The sequence below is a fragment of the Mauremys mutica genome, chromosome 2 (assembly GCF_020497125.1).
Source record: "Mauremys mutica isolate MM-2020 ecotype Southern chromosome 2, ASM2049712v1, whole genome shotgun sequence".
In the NCBI taxonomy this organism is placed as follows: Eukaryota; Metazoa; Chordata; order Testudines; family Geoemydidae; genus Mauremys; species Mauremys mutica.
The window spans coordinates 9,546,809-9,563,787 of record NC_059073.1 but is presented as its reverse complement, the minus strand read 5'-3'; the positions used below and the strand labels follow the sequence as shown (position 1 = coordinate 9,563,787).

Sequence of the window (16,979 nt, the reverse complement as noted above, 5' to 3'; positions counted from 1 at the left end):
GGGGGAAGGGCCCTTGGGCAATGTGGAGGGCACACGTGGGGGGGAAGGACCCTTGGGCATTGGGGGAGCCCATGGGAGGGGTTAGGACCCTAGGGTAGTGGGGGGCACATGGAGGGGAGGACCCTGGGGCAGCAATGGGGGATGCCCGGGGGCAGAAAGGATCCCTGGGAAGTGGTGGAGGGCGCGGTGGGGGACCCACGGGAGGGGTTAGCACCCTAGGATAGTGTGGGGGATGCCGGGAGGGAAGGGGAAGGATCTTTGGAGCAGCGGAGGGGGGCCCACGGTGGGGGGAGGATCCCGGGGTAGTGGTGTGGGGGCCACGGGAGAGATTGGGACCTTAGGATAGTGTGGGGGATGCACGGGGGGAAGGATCCCGGGGCAGTGGTGGGGGATGCAGGGAGGGAAGGGGAAGGATCCTTGGAGCAGTGGCGGGGGGGGGGGGCCCGGTGGGGGGAGGATCCCGGGGCACTGGTGGGAGGCGCGCGGGGGGAAGGATCCCGGGGCAGTGGCGGGGTGTCCACGGGAGAGGTTAGGACCATAGGATAGTGTGGGGGATGCATTGGGGGGAAGGATCCCTGGGGCAGCGCGGGGAGTGCACGGGGTGGGGAAAGGATCTCGTGGCAGGGCGGGGGGCGCACGGGGGGGGGGAAGGGATCTCGGGGCAGTGGTGGCGGTGAGGAGGGGAAGGGGAAGGGGAAGGGGCCCGGGTGGGGGGTAGCGCGCCCTGGCTGCGGGGCTTGGAGCGCAGCGCTGGGCACGGGCTGCCGGCTGCGCCCCTCTCCATCCTGCGGGGGCGCAGCGCAGCGCAGGGGCGGCTCGGGCGTGGGCGGCCGCGGGGCGCAGCGCCCGGGGCGCGGGGAGCGGGGCGCTGAGGAGCTCGCTGGCCGCCACTGGGAGCAGGGCTGCGGGCTCCGTGGGTATCAGGACGGGCAGCGGCCGGGGCTCCCCGCCGCCGGACCGAGCTCGGCGCGGGGGCTAAGGGGCCGCCCCCGGCACGGGACCTCACCCCCCACCCCTGCCCCGCTGCCGGGCCCCCGCACGGCGAGGGGGAGAGGCGCGGGGGGTGGAGGGCGGAGCGGGGACGCCGCAGCCCGCCTGGAGCGGCAGAGCCCCGCTGACCGCGGCGTGCAAGGCAGCCGGAGCTCCCGGGCGCACCCCCGGATCCGCGGCGGAGCAGGAGCCCCCGGCCGCTGGGCAGGCGAGGGCTCCGGCCGGGCTTTGTCCGGGCAGCCGGGGTCAGGGGCTTCCGCGGAATAAACCCAAACTCCCTGCCCCTCTCCCCGGGAGGTCAGCGGGCGGGGCCGGTCACCGCGTCCCGCTCACCGCGCAGGGGGAGGCGCCGCGGAGATCCGCTTAGCTGAGACCATCGAGCGACCTCGGTTCTGTGCTGGAGGCCGCCCAGCATCGTCCCCGGGGAAGTCCCTGCCCGGGAGGGGGCGGGCGCGTCTCACACAGCCGTGCCGGGGGCGGGCAGGGGTGTGGGGAGAGAGCCTGATGCTCCCCCGAGTCTCGGAGCCGGGCTGTGTTACTGAGAGTGAATAAAACCCCCTCTCTTCTCTCTTTCTTTTCTTTCCCAGGTGTTGCTTATGGCCACACGGGGGAGCCCAAGTCCGAACATGGGAAGATCGGATTGATTTCGCGTAGAGTCTCATAAACTCTCTCTTTTCCTCTAAGCTTGCACCTGTTATGTCCAAGATCTGGCACCTGCCTGACAATTACTTTGAGTTCCATAGGACCAGAGACCTAGGATGAGGAGCACTGGCTTTGCCCTGAACCTGCTTTTGATATCACCACTCTTCTTAGTGTGGACAGTGGTCGCCCTCGACCTAGGACAAACTCCTTGCACCACCCTGGTCCAGGGGAAATTCTTTGGGTATTTCTCCTCCTTTGCTGTCTTCCCATTGAACTCCTCTCTGTGCTCTTGGATTATCCAGAATCCGGACCCCAGGAGGTACACCTTGTACATGAAGGTCTTGAAACCCACCGGCGTATGTGACCACCAGCCGATACGCACCTACCAGTTTGACTCTTTTCTGGAGTCCACCCGCACTTACCTGGGCATGGAGAGCTTTGACGACGTGCTAAAACTGTGTGACAGTTCCACTAGGTACTCCTTCCTCCAGTCCAACAAGCAGTTCCTCCAGATGAAGCAGACCGTGTCCCCGGCAGAAGGTGGGCACGTGCGACGGAAGCCCACCAAGGCTCAGGAGCGGGACTTCTCAGCGGAGTACCTGGTGCTGGGCAACAGGAGCCCTAGCAAAGCTGCCTGCCAGATGCTCTGCCAGTGGCTGGACACCTGCCTGACCACCAGCAGCAGCTCCCACCCCTGTGGCATCATGCAGACTCCTTGCTCTTGCTCCGGAGGGGAGGTGCTGGATCAGCCCAGCGAGATGTTGGGGCTACCCAAGAAGAAGGAAGATTGCTTTAAGGATGGGATTTATTTGGAAAACTGCCTGAGCAGCCGGAAAGACAGCAGCCAGGTGGAGTTCCTGGGTAAGTGGTGAAAGCTGTTTGTGTTTCGGGTGGAAGGGGGAGCATGCACAGTGGATCTCTCCTGGCCTATTTTGTTTTTGAGACTGCGCCCATCTCCATGGTATCTGAGCCTTCTGCTCCCTCATCTTAAAGCCGTTATCCATCCTAAGCAGGATCAGTAATTCCAGTGGCAGTTGATTAGCATGTAACTGAAATGCAGAACAGATTAACAGGGACAAGCTCAGGTTGCTTTCATTGTTTCTCAGGCTTCGTGCCTTATTTATTTGTTTCTAATGGAGCCTCAGTGACGATTTGAGATTCTTATCCATCAACAAGCAGGTTTCAAAAGCCCTCTGACCCCAGAATAAACCATGGCCTGAAGGGACCATGACTCAAGTCACCTCTCACGTCAGGCTCCACTGTGCAGCCCCATCCCCATTTAGTGTATAGGAAATATGTAATCTGAAGTGACTTCCAGGGCCAGATAGGACTGACACCAAACCAAAGCAACATGAATGGAGATTTTGATCACGGTCCCATCTATAACTGTAAAAGCTCTTCAATACTGTCTCTGTGGGTAGCTGGGGGCAGGTGTTACATGTTTTCTCCCTCCTTCTTTGCTGTGTTTCTTTCTCTAGCAATTCCTGAAGTCCACAGCATGTGCTGTGCATGGGAAGAGATAAAAAAAAGGAGCCTGTGAGGCAGAAGGGGATGGGATGTAATGGACTGAACATAAGACTGAAAGCTGGGGACTCCTGCTTCTAATCTCAGCTCTTGTGCTGATACCTGCTTGTGTCAAAGTCGCTTAACCTTTCTGCATTGTTGGCATGAAGGGAATGGTTTTGTACTTTCAGAAGCAGCGTGTGTTAGTGGCGCTGTCTGAAGATAGATCCCATTAATCTCCTAGAACTAGACAAGAATGAGGAGTCACAGACTCTCTAGCTTCAAAACAGGGCTTCTTGCCTCTATTTTTGTGTCTGCATAAACCATTTTGGTTTGTTTATTCCTTCTCAGTTCCTGACCAAGCTATCAGCAAGGAGATGGTTCAAAACTGAGACATGATACTAGAAATGGGTCTGACCCAAACACCCCCACACTTTGGAGAACTTCTGATCTGCATCTGAATTTCACAGCTGTCTCTTTAAAACACCAGATTCAAACAGCCTCCCAGATCATGGGAAAGTTTGGATCTAGATTTGAAATTTGTGGCTCATGCTTGGCTCTATATAATATCCAGCTCAGGAGTGGCCCCAGGCTAACTCTTGTGGTAGAGAAAGAGGCAGGACTTGGTTATAATGAATTTAAAGGAGGTTTTCCAACAAGGCTGCTGGACACAGATGAACCTTATAGTGCCCAGTATTCTCACACAGGGTATCTTTTTAGTCCTGGCTTGGCTCTAGCTATTGTAGAAGGATTACACTAGAAGAGCTTCAGTGTTGATTCTGTGGGAGCTTTTGTATCTCAGATGAGTTTTGAATCAATATGCTCAATACTGGAGCTGAGCAAATAAATCCTAACAAGGCAGTCACTTGTCTCTTTTCCTGTTTATGAGCAGCTTGTGAAATTTGTTATTCAAGAATTTCCACAAATTTCTTTGTGAGATGTTTTTTCTCTACAGGAAGAATTTGCAAAGAATTCCATGTGACTGGGTTTGTGTAGCGCTGGTTAGTTCCATAAATCACGCCGTTCCCTTATAGGATGATTTATGCATTCAACCAACACATCATGACCTTTTCTTTATTTTATTATTACAATTGAAGGTGAAATTCAAAATTAGCTTTTTGGCAAATACTGGAGCATTAAAGCTTTATATTGGCTTTTTGTGAGGATCTCTGGTAAAGTTTGAGCACTTGAATGTTCCTGGAAAACAAATATGAACGGGTCTCCGATGTGGAATGAATCAAAGTTCTTTTTGGATGTCAAATATTTGTGGATTTTTTTGGGCCCCTATTCATATCTGCACAATATTAAAAATAAAGAACTAGCAATTTCATTGACTGAATGCCACCGATGTGAAACTGATTAGCACTCGCAAAATATCCTGTGTCTGCATGCAATGGCCTGCCTGGGTCAATTTTGGTTGCTGCAAAAGCTGGGTGAGGAAAATATAGGGGTTCCACCTCAGACATTGAACCAATAATTTCTGCCAGTATTTTTCAGGCTGAACCTTTGACTCTGGCTCCTTAAGTATTGGTGGTGGTTCTTGTTTTGCATTAGTAACCTTTTTCCTTTCCCAAAGTCATGTTTCCTTCATGGTTTCTCACTGCAGAGCCTTCAAAGCCAAGGGGTTTGGAGCCATATAAATGTAGCTGAGTGATCTGGGGCAAGTAGGAAATGCTCGTTAGTGGTCACAGGGATTCTTCCATGGGTTTCTAGATGTCACCCCCAAAGAGAGCAGACAGACCTGTCCTCCAGCTCTCGTTTGGACTTGGGACATTTCAACAGCAAGTGGGGACGTGCGGTGTCCCTGAGCCCAAGGTATTAGGTAGCCTCCAGAATTCCCTCCAATATGAGCTGGTGCGGTTCAGAAGATGGACTAGATGTTTTCAAAGGGGCCAGATCCTCAGCTGGTGAGCCCAGTTTTCACCCGCTGAGAGTATATGTCACCATCAGTCAGGGTTAGATGTTACCCTCTCCCCATTTCATAATCTCTAACAGGAATAGTTATGAAAGGCTTCAGGTGCATTCTCTTTGTGGATTACCTCTGTCTAGAAGCATCTGAAGGATGGCTTTGTGGCAGAAGAATAGGACTAAGAACCATGAGGTCGGCCACCAATTCCCTTGGAGACCTTCGGCAAGTAACTTAAACTCCTCAGTCACAGCTTTGCGTTCCCCATCTATGAAGCTGACACAGTGACACTTACCTCTTAAGGTCATGAGAGGCTTAATTCATAATGTGTTTGTGATTTGAGACCTCAGACAGAAGGGAGTAGTGAGGAGCAAAATTTGCCTCTGACCATGGTACCTATCCTGCTTGTCGCTCACCATGGTACCTAGCATAAACACTAGGGTGACAAGTTGAGCGTGGTTGTCATTTGACCATATTCTCTGCTCCGCTCCATAGGTCTTCTGCAGCAGGCAGTATCTCTGGGGGGCAGGAAACTCATCTGTATGGATGTTGCTGCGTTTATTGAGTGCAAACATCAAGGTGACTGAGAGGCTGTTTAGGACGAGGGGATAACTAGGAGTAATAGGATGCAAAGTGAACACTGGGTAAAACCTGCAGACAGTGAGATCTGTTGGGATAGGATAGCTCCCTGCAGGAAGAGGTGAGAAACCAGCACTTGAGACCTTAAAACTAGACTGGGCAAAGTTGAGAATGTTCTTCAGAGAACAAGGCAGCACTGAAATGTGCAGAGGACAGACTAAAAGGCATCTAATGGGTCTTTTCCATCCCTATGTTTGCAACCTCATATGTCATGATTTGGGGCTGACAGCTGAACTGATCATGCTTAGAGGCAGGATCCTATGTGAGTTGAGAGCTAATGCCACCTTCTAGCCAAGCGCTTCCACTGAAGTCACTGAGGGTTCAGGGTGCTCAGGACTGGGCACTAAATTTTACCTGCCTTTCGTATTCAGGAAGGGATCAAACTGAAGGTGCGTTCCCCCTCATCCATCTCCCAGCAGCAACAACTGTTGGGCGAATGGGCTACTATGACATTTCCAAAAGCAGGATTAATTTTACTGGATCAAAGAGACTGCTTTGGAGAGGCTACACTGGGCTATGAGAAAAAAAAACCACTCTGGCAGGTTCCAGAGATGGCATTAGCTATGAAGATAGTTCTGCTTGTTGCTGTCCGTGGAGCTTATCCTGGTGATCAGCGGCATTTTGACGTGCGTTGGCAGCTGCAGCTTGCCTGTCATTTCCCATTTTGTAGCTGTGGGTACCTCGAGAGCTATTCAGGATTATACTGTTGCTGATGGACTGCAATGATCGGAGAGAACACTAGTGAGAACTAGTTAGGAGGGGAAGGATTACACTAGCTCACAGTGAAGAAAAAAAATCAAAGGTTACCCTCCCAGAATGACATGAGCAATGTGGGACAAAGGTTACTAGGTGGCTGTGGAGGTTATGCCTGAAATACAGTGTTTATGGGTCTGCTGTGTAGGTGGAGACTGTATTAGTGGGTGGAAAAGGTATTTGCACCTGAGGAATGGGGAAATTCCATGAACAAACTGCAATTTATGAGACAGACTCACAAATAGAGTGTAGGGGAGGGGGAACAGCAATAGGAAATAAACATACACTTTGGGAGATTTTCAAAGACACAAAAGGCAGTCAGGTACCCGGCTCTCAAGTGAAATGCCAGGGCAGTTGGGTGCCTGACTCCAATAAGTCTCCTTTGAAAATCCCAGATGTCAACTGGATTCACTGTAAACAGTAGGGCAAGTGTGAAACTTTCAGAACGACTCCAGCGTGACAGGGTAATAAAATAAGGTTAAGTGGGTGCTTAAGTGTTTTGCTGAATTGGGCACTTAATTAGTACATAGCTAATTCTGTCCCAAGTTTATCTGCACCAGGAAAGAAGAATGGAAATCAAAGAACATTTAAAATACCTGGAAGGGCAAAATGACTGGTAGCAGTAGCAACACCTACCATCTGCATAGTCTACCTCCAGTGTGTACATGATGCTTATTCGGAGCTTCTGATTTCTAAAACCTGTTTAGCTCCTGTATGATCCTGAAATCCAGCATTTGCGCCTTCATCAGATGCTTTCAAAATACATGGGTTATAAAGCCAGAAGGGACCATTGTGATCATCTAGCCTCAGCTGCTGCCTAACACAAGCCATACAATTTCACCCACTGAGTCCTGCATTGAGCCCAATAACTTGTGGCTGAACCAGAGCATATCTTTTAGAAAGACACTGAATCTTGATTTCAAAACGCCCATGTGAAGGAGAATTTATGACATGCCTTGGTAATCTATTCCAATGATTAATTATCCCCAATGCTAAGAAATTATGGCTTATTTCCATTTTGAGGTTGTCTACCTTCAACTTCCAGCTGTGGGGCCTTTTTATACCTTTGTCTGCTAGATCCAAGAGCCATCTAGTATCTGATCTCTTCTATCCATCTAGGCATTATAGGTCATGACCAAGTTGCCACTTAAATTTCTGTTGGATAAGGTCAATAGACTTTGCTTCTTAAGTCTCTCATCGTAGGTCACATTTTTCAGGCCTTGAATCATTCTTGTATCTCTTCTCTTAAAGCGTGGGCAGTAAAAGTGGACACCAAATAAAATCCTCTTTATTATTCTCTATTCATCTGGCAGAACTCTGAGCTAACCTCTTGCCTTCTGTCGCAAGATAGAGGAGAAAGAGCAGCAAAAAAAAAAAAAAAGTATCTACTCCCAAAAAATATTTCCTTTTTTAATCCTTGCTGCTTGCAAACTGCTACTGATATGTCTGGGTCCCTCCCATTAGAGTGAGAAGCTGTGATACTTTTCAGGGTTATCCAATTTGTGCTGGGTTAATCACTACCACCCTCTCGCAGTGGGAGGGTGCCCTGTCTGTGCCCACCAAGGGAAACTCTCCCCAGCTGCTGGTTGATTGGCAATGTACTGGGCTCCATGAGCCCTGCTCTGTCCCAGTGCAAGCTAGCAATTCACACACCCCACTTTGTTACACGCAAGTGCCCAGTCCCCTATCTTCTGGACATCTACAGCGTTCACTGATCCGCTGCCTCTGTGGAGACAGTGCTCCCCAGTTCACCAGTTTCATCTCAGTTCAATGCTGTCCTTTGCACAAGGCAGTCAGCCATATGTATAGCAAAACCAAATTAATGTTTATTTAATAGAGCTTGAGATGAAAATTTAAAATAAAAGCAAGTAAAAGGATTTGGTAACAGGTTAAAAAAATATACAACACAGTCTATAGCCTATACTTATTAACAAGTTACTTTCCTGTCTAATAAGGTATTTCTTACCCAAATGGTTAGTCTTTCCAGTGCTTGTCCAGCCCATAAAGTTGGGGTCCACTGTTCATGAGACCTCCCCTTCTGACTGACAGTTCTATCCTGTAATGGATAACCATTTGGGCCAATTCTTCTTGTATACAGTCCCAGGCTATTGTTTCGTAGCCCAGGCCTCCCTCCTTTTCTCAGAACACTTCTTGGGTTCTTTGTCTTTGTAAACCTCCAGCCTGCTTAGACTCCAGATGGTCAACATAGGCTGTGTCCATGGGTGTCCTTTGTTCTCATGTTGATTGGGTCAGCGCTCGGACTCCCTCTCCTTCAGTGGTAGGTTTCATTCCACGTAGGGTTGTAGATATCCTGCAGGTTGCATAAATGTAAAATTGTTTCCCAGACAAACATCTATTAGTCAGTTGTCAACGGTTATTCAGTTGGCTAGCCACTCCCTCCAACAGTTACTCAGTTCTTAGCCCCTCCCTCCAATGGTTATTTAGTTGCTAGCCCCTCCTTCCAATGGTTATTCAGTTCTTAGCCCCTCCCTTCAATGGTTATTTAGTTGTTAACTCCTCCCTCCAATGGTTATTCAGTTGCTAGCCCCTCCTTCCCATGGTTATTCAGGTTTAGCCCCTCCCTCCAGCAGTTATTCACTTACTAACCTCTCCCTCCAGTGGTTAGTCAGTTACTAACCCCACCTTTGCTGCACATGGGATTGAAATGCAGTGCTGTTGCCATAAGGCTTTCCTGCAATGTTACATGCAGAGACTGGAGCTTAGCCCCTCCTTCAACCTAAGCTCTGCTCCTCTGAGTGCAACATCAGAGATGGCCTCAGCATTCCACTTCCACCCCCTGTGGTGTGAAGAAGTCATGGCCTCATGAAATTGTGATCCACCTTCATGCCACAGTTTGCTGAAACTTCTACTTCGCTGTGCAGCAGAAATGACGCTTTTGGTGTCCCCGCTGTTCATCTCTGAGAGCCTGTGATGGGGTGCCTGCCCCCACACTGGGCTCTGAGGGGTTAATAGAGTCCTAGGGAGGCTGTGTAGGAAGCAACCAATCACAGACAGGCTTATAGGAGCAGCCAATCAGTGCCAGGCAGGCCCATATAAGTAGAGCTGCAGTACAAAGCAGTTGCAGTCACTCTCTGGAGCTTGAGGAGTGAGGTAGACTGGCTGCCTTGCAGGTGGAGGGCAGCAAGCACCCTGGGCAGAGCAGTGCTGCAGGCTGAGGCCCTGAGGCTAGGGCAAAGAGGGTGCTGGGGCCATGGGGAAGTGGCCCAGGGAGATCCACAGAGGAGTCGGAGGGGATGCAGTAAGTGGCTGCCATCGATAGGGTCTCTCTCTTGCGTGTTCAGCATTTGAAAGCAAAGGGCCTGGAAGGAGGATGCTGTGCAAACTCGGCTCCTACCGACCGCTGTGTGTGTTGAGGGTGCTCTGCGTCTTGCAGGGTCAGTTTAAAACAGCTCTGCAGGAGAGCCTAAAAAGGCATAGTGGATGGTCTAGTGGTTAATGCACTGGGCTAGGACTTGAGAGATCTGGTTTCAGTTCTGGCCTTTCCACAGACTCTGTGTGACCTTGAGCAAGTCATTTAATCTCTCTGGGTCTAAATTCCCCATTTGTAAAACAGAGATGCAAATAGTCCCTTTATCTGTCTTGACTATTTAGTTTGTAGGAGTTTCAGGGCAGGCACTAATGACATGGTGCCTAGCACAGGATGGCCCCGTTTTCAGGTGCTACCTAATAATAATAGAGTCAAGGGATTTTGTTTTCCATCACTGGCATAAATCCAACCCAGGGTCAGCGCTGACCAAAACCTAATGTCACCTGATGTCTGTGTGGTGAAGTGAATTGGGCTCCGTGCAGTACCTAGTGAACAGAGTTCCTGTTTGCCCACAAAGACCCATCTCTGTTGGCGTGCATTGCTGGCATTTCCAGAGGGCAGGCCCTGGAAGTAAAAATAGGGGGTGCTCAATACCTGCAGGGCTGGATTAATCTTTTGTGGGCCCCGACATCCGGAGTGTGGCCCCGCCCCCTGCTCTGCCCCGAGGCCCCACCCCTGCTCAGCCTCTTCCCCGAGGCTCCGCTCGCACTCCACCCTGAGGCCCTGCCCCCGCTCGGCGTCTTCCTCCTGAGGCCCCGCCCACCACTCGGACGGGGGTGTGGAGGCAGAGAGGAACACCCACCAGCAAAACCAAAAGTCAGCACCTGTGGACTGTCGTGCTGGCCTGACAGCCCGATCAGTGGAATACTCAGATCCTGCAAACCCTTACGCAGACGCTTCACTTTAAGAACGTGAGTAGTCCAATTGACTTGGTTTGCAGGATCAGATCCAAAAGGCAGAGCATGGACGATGGCAGTGATATGTCCCACTAACAAGTCTCAACTGTGAGCGTCTCTACCAGTGGCTGCTTCAGCCCCGGAGCACTCACCGAGTCGGTGCCTGTGCGACAGTCACTCGAACATTTTAAGATATAAGGGAGGAAAGGTAGAAAAATGACAGGCTCTGTTCCAATCTCAGCTCAACAGCTTGTGGACATGATCACAATGCAGAAAGATCAGCAATTACCTTCAGGAAGTGCCACTGTTATACCAAAGAGACTAAAGGTGGAATTTACATCCAGTTGTTCGGGGAATTTTACAGGCAACTATTCCCATTATTGCTATGAGGGGACTTTTATGTGTCATTTAATGAGCAGAGCCATCGTGAAAACTCAGCCTTTTGGTTATGCATCATTTTTTTTAGTTCATCATTATTTAACATCCTCTCATATTCAGGCTGTATTGCAAATGCCCCAAAGTGTTTTGCATGAGAATACGCTGGAATTTAGATGCAAAGAGATGCCAAATGCTGGATTCAAAATCCTCACATATTCGGGATGTAGATATACACACCTAACCCCCGGCACATCCAAATGAAGATATTACTCCAGTAGAAAAAAATATGCACATATCCATTCACAGCCCTTTTTACTGTTCACCCGGTGTACGGAGACCATAGGCCGAGTGGAAAATGGAATCTGAAATGCCTTCTCAGCACTAGAGATTTGTACTTCTAGGGCCACTGAGACACACTGGCAGGGGCAGTGTCAGAGAAGTTTCCCCTTTTATGATGACTATGTATTTGTATTACAGCAGTGTCCAGAGGCACCAAAAAAGATCATGGCCCTGTTGTGCTAGGGGCTGTACAGACCCATAGTAAGAAACAGTCTCAATTGCCCTAAAGAGCTTTCAATCTAAATAGACAAGACAAACAAGGGGTGGGAGAAAGGTAGGTGTTACTATCCCCGTTCAATGGGTGGGAAATCGAGGAACAGAGAGATGGAGTGACTTGCCCCATGTCACATAGGGAGCTTGTAGCAGCACCAGGAACTAATCCAAGCTCTCCTGAGTCCCAGCCCAGTGCCTTAACAGTGAGATTCCTTCATCCCTTTCTGTTCCCCATTTTGTACCTGCTGTGTGGATCAGTCCAGGACATTGTTCTTCAGGAATCTCAGTCTTGACCCTGCATCTTCATCCCTGTTTGATTTTTTTAATCACCCATAATCAGTGAAATTCTAGGTTCTGGGGCTCCCACATCTAAAGGATGGGTGGGCCTTTCATTGCTTTGCTGACTCCACCCATTGTCCCAGGATTTAAACATGTGCTTTGGATGAACCCATGCAGAATACATTTTGAAAAATATCAGCCAAACCCCAGCTGATAGAAATTGCTGTAGCACCATTGAAGCCAGCAAAGATAAGGCAATTGACACTGGCTGAGGATCTGGCCCTAGATGAGTTATTCACTGAGTGTTTTTTCCCTCCATGTGGTCACCCTGTCGGTGTCACTCAGATCAGAAAGTTCTGTGTATGTGCATGGCATACCTTGGCCTTGCATTTGCCAAAGACTTTGGGCCCCACACTACAAGAAGGATGTGGAAAAATTGGAAAGAGTCCAGCGGAGGGCAACAAAAATGATTAGGGGGCTGGAGCACATGACTTATGAGGAGAGGCTGAGGGAACTGGGATTGTTTAGTCTGCAGAAGAGAAGAATGAGGCGGGATTTGATAGCTGCTTTCAACCACCTGAAAGGGGGTTCCCAAGAGGATGGATCTAGGCTGTTCTCAGTGGTAGCAGATGACAGAAGAAGGAGTAATGGTCTCAAGTTGCAGTGGGGGAGGTCTAGGTTGGATATTAGGAAAAACTATTTTACTCAGAGTGGTGAAGCACTGGAGTGGGTTACCTAGGGAGGTGGTGGAATCTCCTTCCTTAGAGGTTTTTAAGGCCCGGCTTGACAAAGCCCTGGCTGGGATGATTTAGTTGGGAATTGATCCTGCTTTGAGCAGGGGGTTGGACTAGGTGACCTCCTGAGGTCCCTTCCAAGCCTGATATTCTATTCTATGATTCAAAGTGAGCTACACAAGATCGTGCAACCTATTTAAATATCCTGCTCGTCAGCCTTTCTGGATGTGATGGCATTATAATGCAGTCTAATAGGATGGGATGTCCTTTAACACAATGTCATAATCACATATATGTTGTGTTTGAATTTTTGCTCCAGTTTCAGCAGTGCAATAACACTATATTACAGAACAGCTCATTACGCCAAATGTTCACTTTGGACCCTGAGCGCCATATACAGTCAAATGAACAATTACGGACCTGTGATACCCAAATGGCTAGAAAGTAATAATAAAGGGCTGAGCCTGGCTCAGTCCGCATAGCTGGGAGCTGTGAAATGTGCAGCCTCACTCCTTATAACGAACTACGCGGCGTCAGCTGGTCAGCTGCCCTTCATGCCCCAGTCAAGATGTTTATGCGCGATATATGCAGCGTTGGCTACAAATGAACACCAGCGCTGGTCAGAAGAGAAGTGGCTGGCTTTTGCCGCAGCTGATTCCAAATGCTAGAATGCAATGACAGCTTGTACATGTTGGATGGGGGTGGGGGGATGTGTAGAAAAGGGGGCGTTGGGGGGGAGGATATGGGAATGATGCTGTTATTGGCAGGTCCTCTTCACTCTGTAGCCATGGGTAATGCCCTGGCACATGTTTCTGGCTGGAAAGTGATGCCCTGGCAGCTTCTAACGTGTAAACAGGAGAGTCCTGGTGTTGTTTTTTCTTATGACAGCAAACTGGTGTTTCCCTGGGCTCTTGTGTTTTTTCTACATTTTTTTGGAATCGCTCTCTCTCCAAGCTGCCCGAGTTATTGGTATGCAGCTAAGTTCTGCAAATTGTGCTCAGTGGGAGCATTCGAAGCACCAGAGAGTTCACATGGTTTTCGTTATTTAATGGAGGGAGTTGCTCATAGCCCCCTTAGGGCTGGTCCACACTAAGAAGCGGGGTCGAACTAGGGTACGCAAATTCAGCTACGTGAATAGTGTAGCTGAATTCGAAGTACCCTAGTTCGAACTACTCACCCATCCAGACGCCGCGGGATCGAAGTCCGCGGCTCCAAGGTCGACTCCGCCACCGCCTTTTGCAGTGGTGGAGTACCGGAGTCGACCGCGGCGCTTCCGGAGTTCGAACTATCGCGTCCAGATTAGACGCGATAGTTCGAACTCCGAGAAGTCGAACTCACCGCGTCGACCCGGCTCGTAAGTGTAGACTAGCCCTTAGTCTAATAGCATAGGTTCTTCTAAAGGGCACTCATATGAAGTATTGTCCTCTGCCTCCAGGTTCCTGATCAGGTCTTTGGAACTAGCAGCAAAGAGGCTACTCCTAGAGACTCTGTTCCAGGTTTGACACTGAGCCCAGGGCAGGACTTGGGGGGCAGGACTTGGGGGGTTCAGGTGAAGGTCAGCCCTGTGCAGAGGGCCAATTCGAGGTCAATGCATCACTTAAGTCCCCCTTGTAAGCCCTGGGGGAAAAAAACACGGCTTAAGTGGGACTTAAATGGTGCATAGGTCGGGAGCGTGTCCGCCTGTGTCTCCCATGCAATGCAGGCATGATCAAGAAAGCTGGTAGTCTGTGCCCTGGTGGCCTGGGATGCAGCACCCAGCTCTGTGGACCGTCAGCCCACCACTAACCTTCCAGCGAAATCAGCCACAGCCCGAGGAAAACGACAGGCAACCGTGGGTCCTGTGCTGTGCTACACAAACCCTCCTGCCCAGCCACAGTGTCGCTCGTTTACCGCTCGGCCAGGGCTCCCAGGAGGGGAGGAATAGTCACAAAGGGGCAGATGCCCGATGGGGCTTGAAGCCATCTCTGAGGGAAATAACTGTGGGCACTGGGCTAGCTTTGAAAGCTTTGGAGGTGCGGTTCAGCGATGAACCCCTCTCAGGTTGGAAGAGTATGGAAACCTCCTGGTCTCGTAATGTATTATTCTTGTGTATTGGTTATTATTGTAGCAGCACCTAGGAGCCCCATCCTGGGCCAGGCCCCCATGGTGCTCGGTACCATACAAACACAGAACAAGAAGATGGGGCCTGCCCCAATGAGCTCACAACCTAAGTAATCAGGCTGATAATGGCATAACAAAAGGCTCTTTTTCTTCTGAGCATTCCTTGCTCCAGTGGATCCAAAATACCCAGAAAGCTGCCTCTGTTTTGTTTGCTTTTGTTTTCCCATTCTGGTCCTAGCGGAGAGCCAAGAAAATTAAACCACAGCCCCCAACTTTTTCCCCTCTCCAAAAAAGGTTACTCAGACGTTTCCAAACCCCAGCCTGGGGTCTGAAGTGCTGGCTTGAGCTGAGTTTAGGGCAAAGGATTGAAGTTTGATTATCCAAATTGTGTGTTGATTGTTCTTATTAATTGATTGTACAGTCCCCGTGTTTTCTACATGGCCTGCTAAACCCAGAGTTGTGAGATCAACCGTTGAGGGACCATCTGGGGCAAAAATCTGTCTGGGGATTGGTCTGGCTTTGAGCAGGGGGTTGGACTAGATGGCTTCCTGAGGTCCCTTCTAATCCTGATATTCTATATTTTTGAGAGTTCAAAATGTTTTCCTGTCTCAAATCAGGGTGAAAAGTCAAAATTTTGAAAATATTCCCCAACCATAAGAACATTTCCCCCTGCCGCCATTTTGGGTCAGTCGAAACACATGTTTTGATTTTGCCTTTTTTTTTTCTTTTTTAACTTTCTTTTCAGTCTAATTAGCTCAAATTTTGAAGTGAAAAGTTGTTTTAAACCAAAACACCAGAATGTTTTGTTTAAAGAATGTTGAAATGAGGCATTTCGACAGTTTTTAAACTTTTTTTCCTCAACTTTCTTTGGAGTCGGGAATGTCATTTGAACCTGACCGCGTTTTGCAAACCATTTTGATTTTGAGAACTCGGCTTTTTGAGGAAATAACAATTTGTGAAAACTTTCCCGATCAGCTGTAATGAATATTAATGGTTTGCATTACAGTAGCACCAAGGGGATCTGGACAGAGTTGTGCCTGGTGTTGTACAAACGTATAACAAAGAGACAGTCCCTGCCCCAAAGAGATTACAATCCAAGACAAGAAACAACACTTGGCTACAAGAAACAGGCAAGGTGAGCACAAGGAAACACCGAGGGTATGTCTACACTGCAATCACGGGGTATTATTGTTGCCTGAGTAGATATACCTGAGCTAGCTTTAACCAACTACCTAGATTAAATTATCTGGAACCCTGGATAATTACTTTCGGGGCTAGCCTGCTCTGAAGCGTGTGTTGCTGTGGCTTCTCTGCTCCAGTATCCAAGCTAGCTAGATTAATGCTACCTTGTATATGTCTACTCAATCTGCAATCACACTCTGTGCATGCAGCATAGGCATATCCAATTACAGTACTGATCAGCAGGGGGTCACAGTACACCAGCTGCCTAACCATTGTCAAGTTTTTTGTAGGCATCACGTTCATAGCAAAGAAGAGTTGTAAGGAGGCAGTTAGCATATAACACGCAGTTTGGAAATTCGGAGAGGGCAGTGATGTACATACACCCTAACAAATAGATTACAATTTTATTATGGTTTATTTTGGCTTCTGGTACCAGCTGCGGTAACTGTGAATCGCAAAGGCTCTTGCTGATTATAACAAGGAAACACAAAACGAAGTGCTTATTACCAGTGTCCAAAACAGGCTTTAGTGTTGGGGAAGGACAAGCTTGGGTCTTATTTTATCTGGTGTAGTTTGCTCGCACCTGATTTTCATGCCTTGAGCAATGTGAGTTTTCTTTTTGCTGGACACATACTGTGTGTTCTGTGCATGCCAGGGCTTCCAGAGAGAGGTTAGTTAATACTTTAGTAGGCAAAAGCCATGAAAGGACAGTAAGGAGAGCAGGAAATGGGAGCTATGAAATATACACTTGTTTCCATTTCCTCTGTTTGGTCGAGGCTGAGGGTGTTTGGAGGTAGCACGCTCCTTGTGAGAGGAGAAGAAAGCAGCAGGAGAGACTGTGTCCTTCTGTGGGAAGCTGCAGGGGAAGTAACTTAGCTATTAGGGGATTTTGAGGTATATGGTCTGGGAAAAAACTTTTTTTAGAGGGGGAGTCTCAGTGGTTTGAGCACTGACCTGTTAAACCCAGGGCTGTGAATTTCCACCTTGAGGGGGGCATTTAGGCATCCAGGGCAAAAATCTGTCTGGGGATTGGTCCTGCTTTGAGCAGGGGGTTGGAATAGATGAGCCCCTGAGGTCTCTTCCAACCCTGATATTCT

The 16,979-nt window shown here is 49.2% G+C and overlaps 1 protein-coding gene across 1 annotated transcript in view; it reads left to right on the top strand.

Moving 5' to 3' along the window:
• Positions 1–16,979, top strand: part of ADGRB1 (adhesion G protein-coupled receptor B1) — a 378,168-nt gene that overhangs the window by 105,379 nt on the left and 255,810 nt on the right. Inside the window, exon 2 of the mRNA XM_045007331.1 lies at positions 1,578–2,493. Coding sequence (XP_044863266.1) covers positions 1,749–2,493 — 745 coding nt within the window. The 5' untranslated portion in view covers positions 1,578–1,748. The remainder of the gene's footprint in view (positions 1–1,577; positions 2,494–16,979) is intronic.